At 46.4% G+C, this 22000-nt stretch overlaps 1 protein-coding gene across 1 annotated transcript in view; it reads right to left on the reverse strand.

The window, feature by feature from the left end:
* Positions 1-22000, reverse strand: part of VTA1 (vesicle trafficking 1) — a 307826-nt gene that overhangs the window by 184929 nt on the left and 100897 nt on the right. Inside the window, exon 3 of the mRNA XM_069235133.1 lies at positions 13036-13163. Within this exon, the coding sequence (XP_069091234.1) occupies positions 13036-13163 (128 nt within the window). The remainder of the gene's footprint in view (positions 1-13035; positions 13164-22000) is intronic.

Consider the following 22000-nt stretch of genomic DNA (forward strand, 5'->3'; position numbering starts at 1 on the left):
CATGCCACAAACAGATGCTTGCTGGGTAAGTAACATATTCCATTTGATGGCAAGTGTGGCTGTTGATACACATGCTCTGCATAGACTGCAAATCAGTACCTTCTTAGTGGCGATTAGCCTGTGGGAGTTGCAGTTTTTTGAAAAAGAGTACATAGCACTGCCTGTCCTACATAGATTTGCTATCATGCTATAACATCCACACAGCAGTGCTTGGTGGAGGATTGTGGTGTGGACCATGTAGCTGCCTTACAAATGTCAGCTATGGGGATGTTTCCAAAAAAGGCCATAGTTACTCACTTTTTGTGAGTGGAGTGTGCTCTGGGAGAAACAGGCAAAGGTCTTATGGGCCTTAAGGTAGCAAGTTTGATTACATTTGACTATCTATCTCGCTAAGCCCGATTTGGATATAAGGTTGCCTTATGAGATGGAGAAAAGGCTACAAAGAGTTGTTTAGTTTTCCTGAAGATTTTAGTTCTATATATGTAGAACATGAGTGCCCTTTTGACATCTAGGGTATGAAGAGCTCTTTCTTTTGAAAGAAGGGTTCTTCTAAGGTTAAAGTCCAGAGCTCACTAACACGCCTGAGTGAGGTAATGGCAACTAAAAATGCAATTTTCCATGGAAGAAATTAAAGGGGACATGAGTGTAGGACAAATGGGGAGTGTAGTACAAATGGGGGACCCATACGTCTTGTGAGAACAATGTTAAAGTTTAGAAGCCTGCTGGAGGAACCTGTGGCGGAATAACTCGTCTGAATCCTTCCATGAATGCTTTGATGACTGGAATTTTGAAAAATTAGAGATGCTGTCTATTCTGAAGGTAGGCAGACATAGTGAGGGGTATTCGTATAGAAGTTTGTGCTAAATTTGCTTTTTTGTAAGTGAAGAAGGTAGTAGACAAGTCTTGCACCGTGGTTTTTAGAGGATTCATTTGCTTGGACTGACAAAAGCAAACAGAGTTTCCGGTTTGCTGCATAACTGCGTGTTTCCATGAGAATATCCATACATTCAAATTGCTAGTTTGAGAATTTTCTGGTCTGGGTGCGTGATCTGTCCCTGATTTTGAGTGAGAAGGTCCAGCTTGTTGGGGAGTTTCTCGTGTGGGACCACAGCAAAGTCTAAGAGTGTTGTGAACCACGGCTGACGTGCCCATGTGAAGCTACTAGGATCATAGTAGGAGAAGTTTGCCCGAGCTTCTGAACCAAGAAGGGAAGAAGTGGAAGAGGTGGAAAGTGGGTCTGAGTACCTAGAGGCAAAGTATGGGCATTTTGTTTTCTGCTATGGCGAAAAGGTCGATCTAAGGGAACCTTCACTTTTGGAAGTATGGTAAGAGGACTTGTGAGTAGAGTTCCCATTTGTGGACTTGTTGCGGCATCCTGATGAGCAAGTCTGCAAAGTCGTTGTCTGTTCCCGGAAGGTAATCCGCCAACAGGTGAATATTGTGGTGAATAGATCACTTCCATATGGTCTGAGACAGGTCTGATAGTTGTGAAGTCCGTGTCCCGCCATTTTTTGTAGGTAATTCATGGCTGTCATATTGTCTGTCCGGACTAGGACAACCTTGTGAGACAGGTGAGGAAGGAAAGCTTTCAGTGCTAGGTAGACTGCTGAAGCTTTAAGGAGTTGATGTGTAGAGAATGATGCCTGGCAAACCAAAGACGTTGTACTGTTATGTCTTGTAAGTGAGCACCTCAACACAACTGGTGATGCGTCCTTGGTGAGAGAGATGTGGGGAACAGCATCCAGAAAAGGTCGCCCTTTTAACTAGTTGTTAGTGTTCCACTATGGAGGAGAATGGTGATTGTGGCAGTCTGTCAACACTAGATCCTCCAAATGACCCTGTGGCTGAGACCACTGACGAGCTATACATTGCTGCAGGGGATGCATGCGTAACCTTGCATGGGGAATTATGGCAATGAAGAAGCCATCATTCCTCGCAGATGCATAACGACTGTACTGTGAGAGTCTGGTTTGTTTTGAACTAGGGTAAGATTGCCTGAAAGTTGGGAATCCAAGTGGGATTGGGCTAGGATAGCCTTAACTGTGCGTTTAGGATTGCTCCCAAATAAGGTTGAACCTACAGAGGTTAAAGGTGAGACTTGAGGATGTTGATAGTAAATCCCAGGCTGTGAAGGAGATCTATTGTCATCTGAGTGTGCTGTTGAAACTGCGGATGTGTGCTGGCTTGCACAAGCCAATCGTCTCAGTAGGAGAATACATGAACCTTTTGTCTTCTCAGATGTGCTGCAACTACCGCCAGGCATTTCGTGAACACTCGAGATGTGGTAGTCACCCCGAATGGAAGAACTTTGAACTGAAGGTGCTTTTTTTTTTTTATTGAATTTTGCCATATACAACAACATACATGAACACAAACAGGTCCCCTCGTCTTAACAATAGTTAAAATAATGTAGTGATCCTTTCAGCCACAGCATTGTCCCGTACAGCAATAGGAATCAATAAACATATCTCTCCGTAGGCTTCAGTATCAAGGGACTCTTCTCTAAATCACCTCACTAGCCGTCGAACAGCATAGTCCGCCCGCCAGTGCAGAGGTGAGTCATAATCAATAGAGGACTCAGCAGAGCATAGCAGAGGAGAGAAAACATTTTTAAAAAACGCAACTAGAGAAGCAGGTGGAGTACCGGAACAAACCGTGCAAGCCCATCTTAACCGTGCAAGATCAAACACAATCTGGGGGGGGGGATGAGTCTCTCGCGTGGACATCACCAGTCGCGTCGCTTACATACTTCGGGAAGCCAGATATTCAGTTAACGGGGCCCATATGTCCTTAGGGTGGGATCCCTCAGGCATGAGTTCCCAAAAAATCATCAGCTGATCGTGGCAAAAGGCAGCGTCTCGTAACCATTCAGACTTACGTGGTACCCTCTTCCTCCCCCAGCACATAGCAACCCTACGCTTGGCCAGCAACAGGAGCAGGCCCACCAGACGTCTGTGCGGCCCCCGGATCACATCCACACATCCCAGCAGCCCAATCTTTGGGGAAAGGGGCGTCTCCAGATCAGCCATGTCAGTAATCACTTGCCAGACTTCTACCCAAAAATCGTGGACTTCCGCACACTCCCACGCCAGATGTAAAAAGCCTGCATCCGGCGCCCGACAGCGAGCACAACACGCATCCAAACGCAAGCCCATAGAGTGGAGCCCCTTGGGTGTATGGTACAGTCAGTGCAGAAACTTAAAATGTAGCAGCCGCAGCCTATAATTCGGGGACAGCGCTTTCATATGCGCACAGCAGCCGTGCCACATTGCCTCTGTGATGGGCTCTCCCACATCTCTCTCCCAGGCAATCCTGGAGGACTCTCCAAAGCCACCTCTCTGCTCCTGCATACAATTATACAGCTTGGTGACCAGCCTGCCCGGGGACCGCACGCCGCAAAGCACCTCCAGAGCTCGAAACTCCGATATGCCTCCGGCGGGACCAAGGAAACGGTCCGCAACACAGCACGGACCCGAAGAGCACACAGGAGCTGCAGCGCAGTACCCTCACAGCCCGCCAGCGCCTCAGAGACATCCAGTAGACGGCCATCCACCAGCCAGTCTCCCAGCTCAGTCAAGCCGGCCTCCTTACGAAAACTGCGCACCTCTCGGTCTCCGAGCATCAGCAACCGCCATGACAGGCAGCGAAGGAGCAAATGGGACAGTAACCCCAGAGCGCTGCATCAACGCCCCCCACGCTCTCATCGTACATGCCACTGTGTCGATTCCTTTAACACGGAACTGCACCCGGCTTCCAAGGATGCACATTAAGCCATAACGCCACACGGAATCACTCTCAGGCGCCAGATGCAGCAAGTAACGGATCGGGTTTAATCAATAATACGCGAAGTGCGCCTGTGCGCAGTGATAATAAAGCTCCAGATCCGGAGCAGCAAGCCCGCCCAATTCAAACAGCAGTGTCAGTCTCTCCCAAGAAATGCGCGGCTGTCGTCCCGCCCACGCCAGACGAATTAGCGCGGAGCGCAGCCTACGTAAGTAGCCCCTTGCGAGGGTAAGATTCACAAACAAGTACAAGAACTTAGGAAGCACCACCATCTTTGCAACAGCAATGCGCCCAATTAGCGAGAGCGGCAGAGCGCGCCAGATCTCAACCTTTTCCTCCAGCCACGAGAATGCAGCACCATAATTAGCCTGCCTCAGTGTGTCAACATCACGGCTCAACTGTATACCCAAATACCGCACCGGCCCTTCCGCCCAGACCAGAGGGTATCGAGAATTGAATCGCGTCTCACTGGGGGTCAGAGGCAGCACCATCGATTTCGACCAATTAACAGTGATACCAGAGAAGGTGCCGAACTGCACGACTTCATCCAATAAAACATCCAGATTCTGACCAGGGTTCCGCACGTATAGTGCAATGTCATCAGCATACAGAGATATCAGAACAGGTCTCTGTCGAAACTGCAAACCTCTAGCATTGTATTTCTGTCGCAACCCCGCCGCCTAAGGCTCCATAGCCGCCGCAAAAAAGAGGGGGGACAGTGGGCATCCCTGGCGCGTACCGCGTGCAACTGGGAATGGAGCCGACACACATCCATTAAGGCGTAACCTGGCAGTTGGAAGAGTATACATCAGTCTAATCCAGTTCACGAAACGCTCACTTAGACCCACTCGGCCTAAAAGCGCAAACATATAATCCCAGGGCAGGGAGTCGAAAGCCTTGGCAGCATCAAGGAATACCGCAGCCAAATTATCCTCAGCCCACAAAGAGCCCGCCACCGCAAAAAAGGTACGCAAATTGTGGCACGTAGACCTTCCAGGAACAAATCCCGACTGATCCGGCAGCACCAACCTAGAAAGAAGGGGCTGCAGACGCGTCGCTATCATCTTTGCCAGAATTTTATTATCAATGTTTATCATGGACAGGGGGCGATACGAGTCACATCGGGTGGGATCTTTCCCAGGCTTCAGAACTGTTACTAACAAAGCTTCTCGGAGCGAGAGACCGGCAGAGACCCTGCCTCCAGGGATTCCGCATACACCTCCAACAGGTACGGGGCAAGAATATCCACATACTCTTTATAAAATGCTGGGGTCAGGCCGTCCACACCTGGGGACTTATCGACAGGTAAACCACGAATCGCCGCTGCTACCTCCTCCACAGTAAACGGTTCATCCAAATACGCCCTGGGCGTCTCCTCAAACCATACCAGCGTGATATCCGCAAAATATGCCTGTGCCGCCTCCACATTTAGGCCCACTGGGGCCGCATAAAGCCGCGCAAAATATTATGTAAACACCTGTATGATATCATTCGACCCAGTCACCTTTCCGCCCCCAGCGTCCTCAACCTCTGTAACATAATTATTGGCCCAGGGCCTGCGGAGCATATCTGCAAGTGTTCGCCCCACTCTCTCTCCCTCCCCATACAGACGAGCTTGTGCATGCCTCCCAGAAAAGCAGATCTCTCTCATGGAGGCCTCCTCATATAAGGACACCTCACGCCTAATCTCAGCAAGGACCTCTCTTGACCAACTCGTAGCCAATCGCCTCTCCAGTTCTATAAGCCTTCCCTCGATATCAGCCATTTCCCGTCGCATGGCCTTCACTATGCTGTGTTGCTTCGATAGACACACTCCCCGAATAACAACTTTAAATGTCTCCCACAAGATACCCACAGATTCCACAGAACCGCGATTCTCAGCAAAGAATAGTTGTATCGCCTCACACACTTCTTTCCGAAAAATCTCATCCCGTAGCGCCCCACTGGGTAGCCGCCACAGAATCATCTGACGCAGCTCACCAGGAATCACTAACTCCAGTCTAACCGGCGAGTGGTCCGACAACGTGCGGGGGAGATGATCTACCGCTCTCGTCCAGACCTCCACATCTCTGGTACCCAGCCAACGATCTATCCGGGACCAACTGCCATGGACGTAATTCAAACACGTTCCCTCTCTCACTTCTGCATGCTTCCGTCTCCACAGGTCCACCAGCTCGCCACTCCGCATCACTGCCGCCAGCGACTTTGCCGCAGAGACATGCTGCACCCTGGCCACACTCTCGCGATCCATCCGAGCATCCAATACCACGTTGTAATCGCTGCCCCAGATCACCGCTCCAGCACCCAGAGACTCCACGAGACGCCACAGCACCAGAAAGAACTCTGGGTCGTCAACATTCAGTCCATACACTGCCACAAGACGACAAGCCCTGTCGAGTAACGTACCGCTCAATAAAACATATCTACCATTCGGATCTAAGACAACTTCTCGCGTGCGCCACTGCAGCCCCCTGCGAATTAAAATTGCAACTCCACGATCATTACCAGAGTACGTGGAGCAGTGAGCCTCGCCAACCCACCCAGCTTTCAGCCGGTCCACCGAGGTTGCCACCAGGTGTGTCTCCTGTAGCATACAGATATCAATGTTATGTCGCTTAGCATACGCAGCCACCAATCGAGCCTTCCGCTTATCATTAAGCCCACGCACATTCCACGTCAAGCATCGAACCACCGTTGCATCATCCCCCCTCATCTCACTTCACAACTACCCAATGTTGCACGGGAAAGCACGTCCCCACCTGCCAGAAACAAAAGAAAGGACCAATCATAACAACAAGTAGAATAACCATTCTACAATCATAGACAGCCCAATCCCCCCCCACCCACGCAGGCCCCCCAATTGGACCCTTTCAGTATCCCACCCAATCAATCCCAAAGCCCACCCCCAGTAGCTAAAGCAAAAACTGATAGGACTCATCCCAGGGTCAGTGGTCGGCCAACAGCTCTCCACCCAGAGTGCACTAGTGGAGAGGGGCCCATGGGCCAAATAGCAAACCACACGACAGGCAGACCAATGCAAAAGGCGGCCCCGCGCACCCCCCGGAAAAGTTGATTTCGGAGTTCTTATATACCAGCGGCCTTCTCTCCCTCGCCAAGCGAAGGACAGCATCCCGGTCTCTATAATTCAACAGGCGTGCAATTATTGGTCGCGGAGGTGTTCCCGGCGGAGGCCGGGGTCCCAAGGACCGGTGCGCCCTCTCCACCACCAGCATCCGCGAGAGCTCGCCAGCGACCAGTTCCAGCAGCATACTCTCCACAAAGTCCTCCATGCGGCCCATTTCAGTCGCCTCCGGCAGCCCCACAATGCAGATATTATTACAACTAGACCGCGCCTCCAAGTCCTCGTTCTTATTCCGTATCACCTCCAGGATGCGTTCTATGTGTGCAATTTGTTCTCTATCGCCCCGGCGCGCATCCTCCACCTCCGATGTGCGCGTCTCCAAAGCCTCGAGGCGGGAATCATGATCATCAACTCGGGCTCGTATGCGGTCAAGCCGTTCCGTCACATGGTCCAGCTTGGCATCTATGCAAGCCAAGCTAGTCTTAAGCTCCAAAAACATGGACCGCACAGACACCTCAGGGCGTTCCTCTCCAACCTCGACATCACTAGACTGAGAGGCAGAGACGGCACCCTTCTTTTTACCCCCCTCAAAGGTGAGTTTCGCTTGCCGTTGGTCAGATTTGCCCATGGTTCAGCACAACACGCACAGCCTCCTGACCGCACAAGGGCAGCGATAAATATCCAAAACAGCGGGCGCCCACTACTAAGATTGCACCTCTGGCCGCCCAGCCCGCTCCACAGGACCACAGTCAGCCTCAAAATCACCAGGCCCACATCAAGATTCACTGCAGAGCAGACCAGCCCGCGCTAGCGCCCACAAACGCTCCACCGACCTCAGCTCCCACTCTGGGAATCCGCGCCACAGTGAGTATCCAGGTCCGAGCAGACCCAGCACCTCCAGTAAAAGCGCGCTCTGCAATGTCAGGTCTTCAGGGAGTCACCACACGTGGAGCAGCAACATCACCTCTAAACCGCCGTATTCCTGGTTCCGCTGTTGGTCTAAAATTCCAGACAGGTCCCCTCAGGCAGCGTAGTGCAGAGTCTCCAGCGCAGCCCGGCAGCCTCTTCCGGGAGCTTTCACGAGGGGAGTATCGTAGGGCCAGGCTGCGACCCCTCCCCACCCGACCTCTCACTTGTGCCAGGGGCCCGGGCCGCCACAGCGCTCAGATCAGCCCCTGCCTCTTAGGGCATAATCTGCGCCCCGCACCGGGTTCGCTCCTCCCGCGCCTCCAGGGCGCCGAAGGTCAGGCACCACCAGCTGCAAATGGCGGCCGAAGTCCAGAGAGCCGTTAGGCCCGAAAATAGTCTCCACAACAGCGGGCCGCGGAAGCCCGGGGGCCAAGCAGCAGCAGGGGAACAGTAGCCACGAGGGCCGCGGCACGACCCTGCCGCCGACCAGGCCCTCGCACACACTCTCGCTCCTGGCTCTACGCACTCGCCGGGAGTGGCCGCAGTCCTCCTCACCTCCCCGCCTCAGAAGTTCGCGCGGGGCAAGGCCGACGTCAGGCACGCACGCCACCAGGCCCCAGCGCTGGACTCGGCTGCTCCGGCTTCACTCCAATCATCCCTGGGGCCCCCGGGGAGGCACCGTCCAGCCCACCCCCGCCGCAGTTGCCTGCAGGATTAATGCAACGATTTAATGGCCCGAGGCCCGGCGGAGCCTCACTTGGTGTCGGCCATCTTGCCCGGCAGCCAGGCCACGCCCCCGAACTGAAGGTGCTTGTCTGCTCTCATGAATGTTAAGTATTTGTGGTGAGCAGGGTGTATTGGTATGTGGAGTTAAGCGCCCTTTAGGTCTAATGTTGCCATGAAGTCACTCTGTTTAAGAAGTGGTATAACATCCTGCAAAACGAACATGTGGAAGTATTCTGATGGGATGTACTTGTTTAGAGGCATGAGATCTAAGATTGGTCTCGGAGACCCATTCTTTTTGGGGATCAGGAAGAACAGGGAGTATCCCCCTGAGCCCTGCTGTTGAAGTGGAACGAGTTCTATGGCCCCTTTGTTTAGATGGGTTTGGACTTCCTGCTTGAGAAGTGTCTGATGTTCCTGTGATAGTCTGTGAGTGCGAGAAGGAATGTTAGGCGGGGTGGTAATGAGCTCCAGACAATTACCATGTTGAATAATGGCTAATACCCATTTGTCTGCAGTGATGGCATCCCAGACTGGGTAGAAATACTGTAGTCTGCCCCTGAAAGGTGTTGTGTGGTCAGTGGGGAGGATAGGGTAGTCACTGTTTTGCAGTGGGTGTTGCTCCGAAAGCAGAGGCAACCTTGCCCCTACCCTTGTGATTATTTTGTCTGAAGGAGCCTCTACAGTAACTCTTGATGTAAGAGGTTTGGGGCTGTTTCTGTTGAGAGGTGGATGCCTGTGTGGAGGTGGACTTATATGTTTCCCTGTAACATGGGCGACGAAAGGAGCCCCTGGGAGTGGCAGTTTGTATTGCTCCCATTGCTTTGGCCGTGTCAGTGTCTTTATTCATTTTTTCTAAGATAAACTCCAGTTGCCGGCTAAAGAGGTGTTCTTTATTGAAGGGCATGTTTAGAACTGCCTGTTGGACTTCTTGGTTAAAACCTGAGTACCTCAACCAAGCATGTCGCCTAAGGAGGACACTAGTATTAATTCCTCTAGCTACAGTATCCACAGCATTGAGGGCACAGTGAATGGAATTGTTAGTAATGGCCTGCCCCTCTATAACAATCTGTTGGCCACTTTTTCTATATTCTTTTGGGAGGTACTGTAGAAGTTTCTCCATCTCATCAAAATGGGCTCTATCATAGCAGGCCAGCAGGGTCTGAGAATTGGCAATGTGCCAATGGTTGGCAGCCTGCGCAGCAACCGTCTTCCCAGCAGCATCTTTGTGCTAACTTTCCTTTTCTAGGGGGGGGGGGGGGGGGGTGAGAGGGTTGGGGCGGGGGAGTATTTTTGGTAGCCTTTTATCCCTCTTGCATGCGGTAGTTGTGACAACAAAGTCTGGTGGTACTTAACTTCAAATGAATAAGGGGTCTGATGGTGCTGCTTTATATTATTTTGTCCAACCTAGGGGTGAGAACTCTGGCTTTGACAGGGTCCTTGAAGATGTCCTCAGCATGTCTCATCATCCCTGGTAACATGGGCAGGTACTGTGTCTCCCTATGTTTAGAGGCCAAAGTGTTGAATAGAAAATCCTGTTCTAGGGATTACTTGTGTAATCGACATTATGAAAAGCTGCCGCTCTCGCAGTCACCTCTTGGTAAGAGATTGCGTCTTCAAGAGGGGAGGGATGAGCTGGATACAAATCTGGGTTGTTTGGTGTAATGGGATCTGTATCATATATGTCCCATGGGTCAGAATCTGCTAATGGTCGCCCTAGCTCACCTGTGTCCAACTGTGGTGATAATGGATGAGGAGAATGAGGTGGGAATGGAGGTGGTGGTGAAGGTGGTGGAGGGTGAGGTGATGTAGGAAGAGGATAATAGGCAGGGCTGGTAGCCTTGTCCTTGGTTTTCTTCCTGGGAGGAAGAGGTAGATTGAGTTCCTCCTCAAAAGTCAATTTCCTCTTTGGTGGTGGAGAGGAAGGGGTAGCAATAATGTGTCCAGTCCTCACTTGTATCTGTATTTTCCTCTAGTGTATGTCCAGCTTATCCAACTTCGGTGGTGGGCCAGGGGCCACAGTACTCGAGCGCTGGGTTGATGGGATTTCCCCCATCTCCATGTCCACTTCGAAATTGGAGCGACAGCTATCCTTAATGAAGAAGGCCTCTTCTTGATCGGTGGTTGGCTCTTTTTGACTGTGTTCCTCACCAAAGAGGTAGGGAGTGTTGTCCGTGGCCTTCTGTGACATATCAAGTCAACGAGCCCTGTGATCCCGAAAGGTCTTCTTTGATCTAAATTATTTAGATTTACAGGCATCACAGTCGACCTCTTTATGGCCAGGTGAAAGGCACAAATTGCACACAAAGTGTATCTCAGTATGCAGATATTTTGTGTGATAACGCAGGCAGAATCTGAAAGGTGTGCATTCCATTACCAGAAACGTATATTCAATGGAGCTGGTGATATGCAGAAGGATAGGCCCAAATGGGCAGTGCCTCAAGAGGTGGTCAGCAGAAGGAGCTTGAACCGTCAAATTCTCTGAAAGAAAAGTGCGATCAAAAACATTACCATGGAGGACAGTAAAGAACCGAAGAAGCGTATCAAATGGAGTCGAAGCAGAGCAAGGTACACACATCGGACCCAGACGGTGGAGAGAAAACAATCTAACAATGGGGTCGATGCCCATGCGCAACATCACTGAGAGGAGTCACTTGACCTTGTGACCCGAAAGACATTTTCCAAGAAAAACAAATTTCACAACTCCAGATCAAACACTACAGAGCAGAGGTATGCAGAGCATGTGTATCAACAACTAAACACACTAGGATACAAAACCTCCAAATAAAGTCGATAACACTGGTTCCCATATCCAATAACTGCTCAAGTAAAAAAGAGGAACGTATGGGAGGATAGAGGAAAAAACTGCAAGACCAAAAAACATCTAAAGCCCAACTGGTCAGATCCCCCTGCTCATTAAGGGCAATCACTGCCAATCAAGTGGCAGGACCTCAAAGTCAGCAGTGGTGTGAGAACACATGCATCTTGCCCTCAGTGACCACTGAAGCATGGTGAGGAGATAAAAGACATACCCGACCCAATTCCACCATTTTCCTTTTGATACCTTTTAGTTATTCACTTATCCTCTGGGTTGCAGACGTAAGCCCAGGAAGATGCCGATCCTCCTGGTCCTAAAAAGTGAATCCTCCTGCTTGACTACTCATCTTGATACTCTTTCCCTATGTGGATGATTTGGAAAATACACATTTATTTTCACCACACAAGGCATCTTGGGAGCAGTGACCTTAGTAAGAAGCCGAACTACTCAATTTAGGTGTACACATGTTTTGAGTTTGCCACAAGGCGTTCCTCCCTCAAGAAATGCAACAACATGGAACATGCCAATAGAGGCAGTCCAGCATGTTGTATGCCTCATGAATGCCACCGTCTCATCTACATTGGGGAAGAAACCACAGACTCCTCTTGGCTTTTGTTTCATCCTTAGCTCCCTTCTTACTCTGCAGGGTTTTAGCATCAGCCCATCAAGTGCATTGTTTTTAAAGAGATTTTGATGAGTTCCTGGTAAATCAATTAAAGATACAAATTTGCAGAAGGGTGTTGATAAGCAAGTAACATTTTCATCTGTAAAATTAAATGAGTGGCAAGAATTGCCACTTAGAGGCAATAGTGCAGCTGTCAGCTGTAAAGTAGCCATAAAGAACCATAGTACCATTAGTTTATGAGAGACAGGGCATACACTCAGCAGAAGAAAAATATCCTGTAGGTAATGGGAAGGGTAGACACCCAATCTCCATGCAGCAGGAGCATGGACTGAGGGTAGTTATCTGTTTTAGTGGTAAAGAGAAAGGAGAGGTTCATTGTGTTGATGTACTGTTGAGTAATACCCATAGAAGAGGACCCCTCGTGGATCCTGCAAGAGTGAGAAATCAATTTACATAAAAAAGTTCAGGCATAACCAGAATGTGATCAATTTGATACAAAAAAGTGGAGACATGCGAGTAGTGTGTCTCCACATCCAAATACAAAGACAAGCTGGAAAACATGAAGAACAACAACATAAATCACAGCTTGTAGACCTAAAGAAATTAAGAGTTCTGATCCTACCACCAACTGCCCATCTTCAAAAGACTTTGATCAATGGGGCTAGAACAGTTGTGGCTCTCTTTGCTGGCAAGATGAAAATTAGAAAAGAGTCCAAGATCTGATCTTCCTCAACAAAAAACACAAATCTGTTCTCTGGCAGCACACTCCAGAAGCTAGATGGTGAGCTGTCAAGGAATGCATGAGCAAAAAGTAGGCAAATAATGGATGTGGGGAAAAATTTGTTGACAATTTATATTATGTAGTATGCAAATTTCATGTGCTATAATCTGTGACTGCAGTAAGACCAGTAAATATTTACCAAAATCAAATGTATATTTAATGGGTTCATATATATGCCCTTATTAATGAATGCTGGCAGTTTGATTAAGTATGGCAAAATCTACAGGTATCTAGCAAAAATATGGAAACACTCAGCTGCTTTCATATTTCCAAGTACATTTTCAGCCTAAAAAGGAAGGCAGCAACTTGCTTACTTGTGAAATCGTCCAGCTCGGTCTTCATTATCAGCATACAAGAACATTTTCAACGCATAGTTTTCCAAATGGGCACTGCCAACTACTTCGTTGGTGACGGACTCATCGTCCCCAAGCTGTTTCTTCAACTAAAGGAAAAACAAAATTGATTCAGTTAAAGAGAGATCACACAATGAACATATTTCAATTCCCTTTAAAATGTAGTCTTAAATGAATTACCCATTACGTTGAGCATCTCCATTTGGTAAACATGGATGGCAATGGTTGCCTATCATAATGACGTGATGTAATAGGCAAAGAACAATCAAGCACTTCATTCCCGGGCTAAGTTAATATAAAAAAAAACAGTTTAGGAAACTGAAGTCATGGTAACCGATGCCGTTAACGTTCGGCAGTAAGAAAATGCAACTTACCCGTAACAAGAGTACTGGGGTAGTATTACCGTGAAATGCCTGCTAGTGCATTCTCTAATGTCAGGCTGACTCCAGGTATACTCTTGAGTCTTTAGTAGTCCACTGTTATTTGGTCTGTCCAGTCTTCACTGGATGCCATCTTAGTCTGAGGTTTGCAAATTCAGAAAGAATAGTTTCTCCTTAAATTGGCAGAATGGCTACACGTGGCTCTATGCAGTATTTACACACCAGACAACTATTATTACAGTTTGCTAAGCGAGAGATCTTACGTAGTGCCACGTGCAAGCAACTTCTAAGACAAAAGTGATAACCATTCCATCTTTACATGAACTTCTATTTTGAGAAAGAGACATCTCCACACACTAACTCTGAAATGGCATCAAAGAACTGATGAAAGAATGAGTGTGAAATGATTTCTAATCTATATTTAAATTGTGAAATGGTGTATTTTACAGGTGATGTTAACCAGAAAGGTTCAGGCACAGATCTGACCTTGTGATCTATCATGAAATGTAAAAGATGCTATGAGGTCACTCATGACCAGTTAATATGAACAAATATAATATATTCTAACAAATGTTACTAATCTAGCTATTGTCAGCTACATAGTAGAAGTAAGAAGGGTCTTTACAAGAGGTGTAGGTTAGGACAATTATGGGATGGGGTTTGCTCTTCTATTTATACTGATAACAGAAACACCGTGCAGCCTACACTTTGGGGATACATATTCCAAGCACGAACAAAGCACTATTAAACACCAGACCAGAATGTTTCCCCTGACTCCTATGTAGACCATACCATTATTATGTACACTGCTATGTGGCTCTGGCTAAACCGATATTCCTACCTAATACTGATAACTCCATTTGATCTCTTGTGTAAACTAGAAGGACAGCCAAAGTAAATAAAATAGATTATGTAGTACTTCTTCATTGCCCCGCTTTATGTTGTGATAGAATCTAAATTGTTGTTTGCTATGATCAAGTTCATAGCATCAGCACTGTGTTTCCACTCATGTTCCAGAATAAAATTCTTCGATTTGAACAGAAACAGGTCTTTAGTATGCCCCCTGACACTACTCCAGGATGTTTTAGTAATGGGTGCAATAATGGATCTCTTTTCATCATTTTATGAATATTCTAACTATACCTAAACACACAAAAGGGAAACTATCTAACATCAATGTGTGAGTGGAACAGTTTATATAGTTCCCTCCAGTGAAGTGAATCACTTCTTTTCTCTCATTAATAGGGTTTAAATCTGAAGGGGCAGAGGGAAGGGGTGTCTTGAATGTCACATAAACATGTTCTGAGGTGTACCATGAATTTTCAATAATTAATGCATTCCAGTGAAGAAAATGTAAGGACTGAATGATTGCCAGACTTGAAAAATCACTTTTATTGGCTAAAGATAATTAGGGCAGTTAGATTCTGATGAACTTACAGCACTGAAGCTGTTCAAGGCTGCTGTCACCACCACCGCTTTACTGATGAGATAGTGTGTTTCAGGTCTCACATCTGAGAAAGGGACTTCTTCCAATCCATTTTGCCTAACATTGAGATTGACATTTTAGAATCTGTGAGACCAATGAGCATCTACGTTCTAAAGCAGAGGTGGGATAACATAATAGGACATTAAGTGTGGTAAAGTCAGGTAAACGCACGGTTGGCGAGCAATTGCAAGGATAAACATCTCAATTGTACTCCAATTTAACTTGAGTTGGCACTTAGAAATACAAAATTTATTATTTTCGAGTTCGTTTGGAAAATACAGGTTATTTATCAGAATTGAGAATCAAAAAATAAGTGTCATGAGTATGTGGTTTTATAAGGCATTCTAATGCTAACTCAGGATATCCGTCAAACATATATTAAATGCTTATGGTAAACACTGCCACAGTAGCATAATTTCAACTGCTGACCAAGCCAAAAGTACAGAAAAACACTTCTTTCAACACAGCCAAGATAATGATCTCACTTTGCCATGGCAAATGTGACTGCTGTAGCAGTTTAATGGTGGTTACATCTGAATTCTTTCAGATAAAAGTGATCATTTTATGCTAAGTATTCTGTACAATCACCAAGGATATACTCCCACATCACAGCACCATCTTCAATCCGAATCAATTAAAACAGAGAACTGCACAAGCTATTTAAACCCAAAAATGGCTAATCCCTAAACTACCTTCCCGAAAGCCTGGATCACTAAATTAAAAATTGATACTTGCGCTCAGCCAAAAAGAAACTCTGACTCACACCCAAAATCCATTAAGCTTTATCTCGTTTTTTCGATTCCTTCATTTACTTGGGCCACTATACTGCAACTCACTACAGACAAATAAATGCTCAATCTCTCGACTCACATTATTTAAAACTACACTCAAAACAGAAGAATTGCCTTTAAGTTACTTTGGCTACAAAAATCTCTTTGCTGACTTCTAAAACATGGAATTGCCTTCCTTTCAATTTTCCAAATAATACTTACTAAAAGTTTTTGCAAACTGCTAAAAATGTCACTGCGTACTCTTCCATCTAGGACTATGGCTATTTTATCTAGCTGCGTCGGTGTGCTATCAGTCCCTCAGAACCAGGTTATTTCTGAAAGTGCACTCAAAAAAGAAATCTAACTTAGATAGCTGTTGCGAAAGTACTTTGTAAAACTCTAAACACCACTTCTGCAAACTACCTGAATACCTCTTATTGTAGTTACAGAATACTGCAGAACATCGTCTTTTGAAGCCTTGCTTGGATCCTAATTACTTGGCAACATTCACCCCATTTCCCAGTTGGTGTATTCCACTGAATTGCTTTGGCTGACACTAAGCAATTTCTATATTGCTTCAAGAACAACCAACTTCTTGAGCCTTTCCAGATTAAATGTAGGCAACTTATGGAAACGAAGTCTTTTTTAGAAGCCTTAATGTACATCTCCAATCAATCTATGCCAACAGAGCCTGTGCTGTCACTTTTGACACCATAGAAAACAATTCTAGCCAATAAGCATGAGACAATGTGGATTAAAGGTACGGTGCACTGGTGCATATTTTTATCGTTCACTGTCTTGTTACGCACCCCTTCTACTTTCATATTCCACTCAGACATTCATTAAATGGAAACAAAAAAGTACTGCCCAAAAAATCCTTGAGGGCTGATGAGTAACATTCTGATAACCACTCAATTGCATACTGAAATTTCAGGCTTCAATGGTTTTATATTTAAAGTTAGTTTTGTTTGACCACATGATTATGTATTCGCATATTAAGTTAGGCACTTAAGTAACTCATTAAGTTTAATGAGTTTTAGAATTGGAGGAATACATTAATTTGAGGTGAAAGCATATCATTCATGCATGCTTTAAGAATATTTTCTTTCAAACTGCCTTGCATTAAATTAAATATGGGATCTGCACATCTATAAAAAAACACAATTTATCTTGTAAAGTTCTTCTGGAGGAGGAATAACGCGTGATCTGATGGAAATGAAGGATCTGATGGAAACCAACTGACCAGACTGGTCCGGGGACTCAAAGCTCAATTTTAGTGCGTCACGCTGGAATTCAAAGACCTTCTTTCAAAGATGCTACAGAGCTTTATAAGTGTCAGGTTTCTAATAAAACCGGGAAAGCAAATACGACTGCCTTAGTTACAGCAGGTGGATGGAGGACACTTGAATGGTTCCACAGTCTGTGCATGGGGAAAGTTTTAGGCTGGTGTTAAAGAACAAAAAACAGGACTGGCTCAAAAGATACTAGTCTACTGTTTCCGAACTACTAACGCTTAAAGGAAGTTTTGAATGTTCCTGAAAGCTGCATTTTCAACGTTTGCTCATGCATGAAAAGCCATTCTGCAAACTACACATTTCCTGTGTGAGATCTGGCTACTTTCCACGAAATTAACTTTAGTCAAGGGAAGGCTAGGACCACTGGAAATAATGTTGGGGCATTAATTCTGCAACTACCAACCCCTCTTTTCTCCCCCCGCCCCAAGTTTTGGAACTTTGTGGATAATTTCTTTCAGTTGGCCAGAAATAGGTAGATGCTCTGTAAAATTCATTTTACAGAAAAATAAGACAAGGGCTCATTAAACGTCTATAGTAACTAAAACTAGGGTTCAAAAGAAAATATAGTACTTTGCACTTCACTACCTTAAAATGTGATTCTTTGTAAAAAAAAAAAAAAAAAACGTTGTTTCCCACCGAATTTTATTATAGCACATAGACACCATTTCTATTTTCTGAACATATTGTGGTAGAATTTTGGTTTTACTGTGCAGGCTACAGAGGTGTTCGCTGTGTGTTTAAAGGGATGGCGAGCGGAGCAGCAGAGACTGCAGCAGAGACTGCAGCAGAGTAATTTATCTGGCTATTAACTTGGTCGAAAGCTGATAGTTTTACATAGGGAGCGTTTTATACTGCCTTGTTTCTTGTGCTATTTTGAATTAAAAAAGAGTAAGGAATCAAATGAGAGACCATTTACCTGCCATTGTTGCAACTGCTATGACTTAGGTACTGACAACTTCAAGATTCTGTCAAAGGCATTCATGCCTCCTCTAGGGAAGTAGGGGGAACTCAAGAAATAACAGTTGGAAACAGCAAGAGAGCAGAAAAAGGTCTTTATAAACAAGTTGCTTACCTTTAGCAACGCCCTAGCTAGTAGAGGCAATATCTAGCTGCACATACCTTACCGCTGAATTTTCCTCATGTGTGAGACTGGATCCGGAGATTTCCCTGAGCAGTACCACTGCGCACCGAAAGGTGGCGTAGATTGACTCTGCACCTGTCGTCCACTCTAGATATGACGTTGCAGTTCCCAAATACGTGCCACCCCGGCATGATGAAGACAGTTTCTTTTCACGACTTTCCACATCAGAAGTGTAAAGCTATAAAGAAACTGATTACCGGTGCGTCATCACTAAGGCCCAGGGATGGGTGGGTCGGTCAGTAAGGATTCTGCAACTATATATTGTCTCTATCAGATAAGACTCCACAAAAGGTAAGTAACGTGTTCATCTGATAAAGACTTGTAGTTTCAGATTCCTTACCTTTGAATAGATACCCAAGCCATCCCCGGAGGTGGGTCTGTGAACCAAGTTCATACTAAAAAAGTCCTGTAGGACCAAACAGGCAAAATGCTTGTCCCTACGGACCTGACTGTCCAGGCAGTAGTGTTTGGTAAACTTGTACCGAGATGCCCATGTTGCCGCCTGACAGATGTCAAGGACTGGGACTCTTGTGCTAACGCAGTGGTCGCAGTTTTAGCTCGGGTAGAATGAGTAAGCAAAACAATCAAGGGGGTTGCTTCTTGGCCAGATCTAAATAAAGAGACCCAGCCATCTGGAGATGGTTCACTTCTGCACTATACGACATTTCTTCGCACCCATATAACCCACAAGGAGTTGATTATCCACCTGTAACGCTTTTGTTTGATCAAGGTAGAACGCCACTGCTCATTTTTGCTCCATGTGATGGAGTCTCTCCTCTTCCTTAGAAGGATGTGGGGGTGCACAAAAAGTAGGCAAGGTCATGAATTGGTCTACATGAAAGGGCGGAACCACTTTTGGTAGAAAGGAGGCCCTAGTGCAAAGCACTGCTTTGTCAGGACAGATGGAAAGGTAGGGCGGCTTAGATGACAATGCTTGCAACTCACTGACCCTGCAGCAAATATAATGGCCACAAGGAAGGCCGTTTTCAAAGTGAGATGCCTGCAAGGACAATTGTGGAGAGGCTCGAAAGGAGCGCAGATCAAAAATGTTAAAACCAAATTCAGATCCCATTGCGGAATAATAAATGTGCATGGAGAAAAAAAGATGTGCAAGACCTTTGAGGAACCCTGAACAAAGAAGATTGATCAGGCAACCACAAGAAGGTAGAAATCTGAAGACAAATAACCTTTAAGCGTGCCCATAGCAGAGCCCTGCTGGGACAGGGAAAGGATAAACAATAGGATCTCAGGAAACAGCTTGAAAGAATACAGCCCGGACCTCCTCTGGGACCTGTGGCAGCACTTGGGCAACCATATCCCACAGCGTGTGAGAATAACAGCCCTAAAGGCATGTTGTGTTGACGGATCGCAATGAAAGACTGGCGGAAGAAAACATCTTCTTCCCAAGTGAGTCTCACCTTTTGGATTCCCTATCTGAGGCAGCAGAAGGGAACGCGCTTGGAAGTTGAGGCTTGAATAACCAAACTCTAAGGGGTGGGTTGTTGCGTCAGAAAACTTGGGTAGCCTGGAGTTGGGCGGTGGCGGCTGCCAATCGTCCTGTTCACAGGAGCCCCCCTGATCTGGGTTTGGACCAGGTACCCAGTAGGACGTCCCTGAAGGCCTCATTAAATGGGAGCAGGTGTTCTGGGGTGCTAGCTCCCGGTTGTAGCAACACTGACAGGAGATTAGTCCTGACGGCCACCGAGGGCAACTCAAGGTCCAGGACCTCAGCCGCACTCCTCACCATTATTGAGCAAAAAGCACCCTCCTCCATAGCCACAGTAGGGTGAAAAAGCATGCCAGTATCTGGAGAAGTATCCAGTCCGCTGGCTTCATCCAAGTCTATACGTCAGTCCATAGGTTGGTCTTCATGAAGCTGGTATTCTAAAGGGGCCAGTAACCCCTACCATTCATCCCCGAAACCTAACCCATAAGAAAAGGGCTCAGAATCGGACCTAGGAGTCAAGGCTCCTTACGGCATTGTAATCAGTGTTGTACGATGACCATCCAGCTCTGTGTTGGAGTTGGGATTACAATAGGGATGGTGTCGCCTGCAGATGGCAACGGGAGCATTGGCATCGAGACCCGCGTCAGGGAAAGTCTAGGTGGCATGACAGATGCTGTTCCGGATCCAGGAGTGCATCCTTGGGTACTCCTGGATGCCAAAGCTGAATATGTGTAACCTGAAGGGGCCCCTTTTGACTATGTGGGCCCGAAGGCCCTCCAGAGGTATCAGACTGCCCAAATATGAGGCGCATGTCCTCGTAAAACTTTTTGGGCAGGGTGTTCCTCCCGGAAACTCAGGGAGGCGCGGAGTCGGCTTGGGTGCAGGCTCGACAGAACGAAGCCTAGAGTGTCGACAATCCCTCGTCAAGTCAGCTGGAGGACAAGGAGAAGTCAAAAAAACACTTCAACTTCTTAGATTTCTTCTTGTGCCTTCACTTACCCGCTTGCCCTAAGGACTTGGAGTGAGAAAGGCACGATGGAGGACGCCGCAACCAATCCCAGGACCTTCCTCTCGACCGTAATTGGGCCACCATCGCCTTTAGGGACAACTCCCTCAAAGCCTTCAGATGCATGGCCTGACGCTCGGAGCATGGGTCGCGGTCGGGCTTTAGGCACCAAAGACACACGATGGTTGGATCCATCGTGGACTTCGCCCGATGACAAGATTCACAGGGCTCAAAGCTGATCTTTCTGGATGACATCCTCGACGCACCAGGAGTAGAACATTCAAAACAATCTTAGACAAAAAAGTTGAAAAAAGCCAGTGAAACAAGCAACTGCAATAAAATAGATCTCACATCTGCTTGAGTTAGAGCCATTGGTGTTGTGCATTTATAACGACTTTTCTTGCCACATAAACTGGTCAACCCTGACTAAAAATGTTGTCATTTCCTGCCACATAATTCCAGTGGCTCTGCATGTAACTGAGGTGCTTTTGTCTACCTTCTTCCTCCATCTGCAGCCAAAAATGAAAATGTTGCCATTTAGCATCCTTATTTAAATCTGCCATGCTAATTCCAATAGAATACCACTTTCACCACCCTACAATCAGAGTTGCTGGCTAACACAATTCACAAAAAAACAGACACAAGACAGCCACGGAGATGTAATGAGAGAAATGAACTAGAAGGGTCCCCCAAACATACCAAGAGTGTTCAAATAGTCATAGTATAATAAGGATGTTAAATTGGCATGAATCATGGTCATAATTGCATTAAGGAGAGATTAATAAAACAAATACATTTATCATGTAAACTCAATAAAAACCTTGATCAGAAATAAACATTTGGTATTAGAATGTAATTCTCAGAATAGACCCTATAGGACACCACAATGAAAATAGCATTTGTAAGAAACATGGTCATGTAACCATATAATAGGCCCCAAGAGGGCATAAACACATGAAAAGAAAATGTCAGAAGGTAATGCACTGTAACCACATATTTAGCCCCTAGAGGGCATAGGCATTACACATTTATAGGCTAGCAGGCCTATTGTAATGAAATTACAAACAAGATTTTTAAAACATAAACTACTCCCAGCTGTACAACAAAAGTTACAACCATGAGAGCATTTAAAAAGACACTGAATGGTAGGAGGGGTTATTATTATTTTCGGGTCCCCACTAACCTAATGGGGGGACCTAGAGATGATGTAGACAGAAATAGGACGTTGTGAAGGTGGTCCATTTGTCCTAGGACCACAACAGGCTGAGTTATGAGCAAAAATTTTTTGTAAAAGTAATGCCCTGCAAAGCATTATGGGTATTCCATGCCGCAAATAACGTACTATGCTGATATGCTGACTGTAATGCTTAGAAAAGACCCTAGATGACACCACAATTTAAA

This window comes from Pleurodeles waltl, chromosome 5 (genome assembly GCF_031143425.1).
Source record: "Pleurodeles waltl isolate 20211129_DDA chromosome 5, aPleWal1.hap1.20221129, whole genome shotgun sequence".
In the NCBI taxonomy this organism is placed as follows: domain Eukaryota; kingdom Metazoa; phylum Chordata; class Amphibia; order Caudata; family Salamandridae; genus Pleurodeles; species Pleurodeles waltl.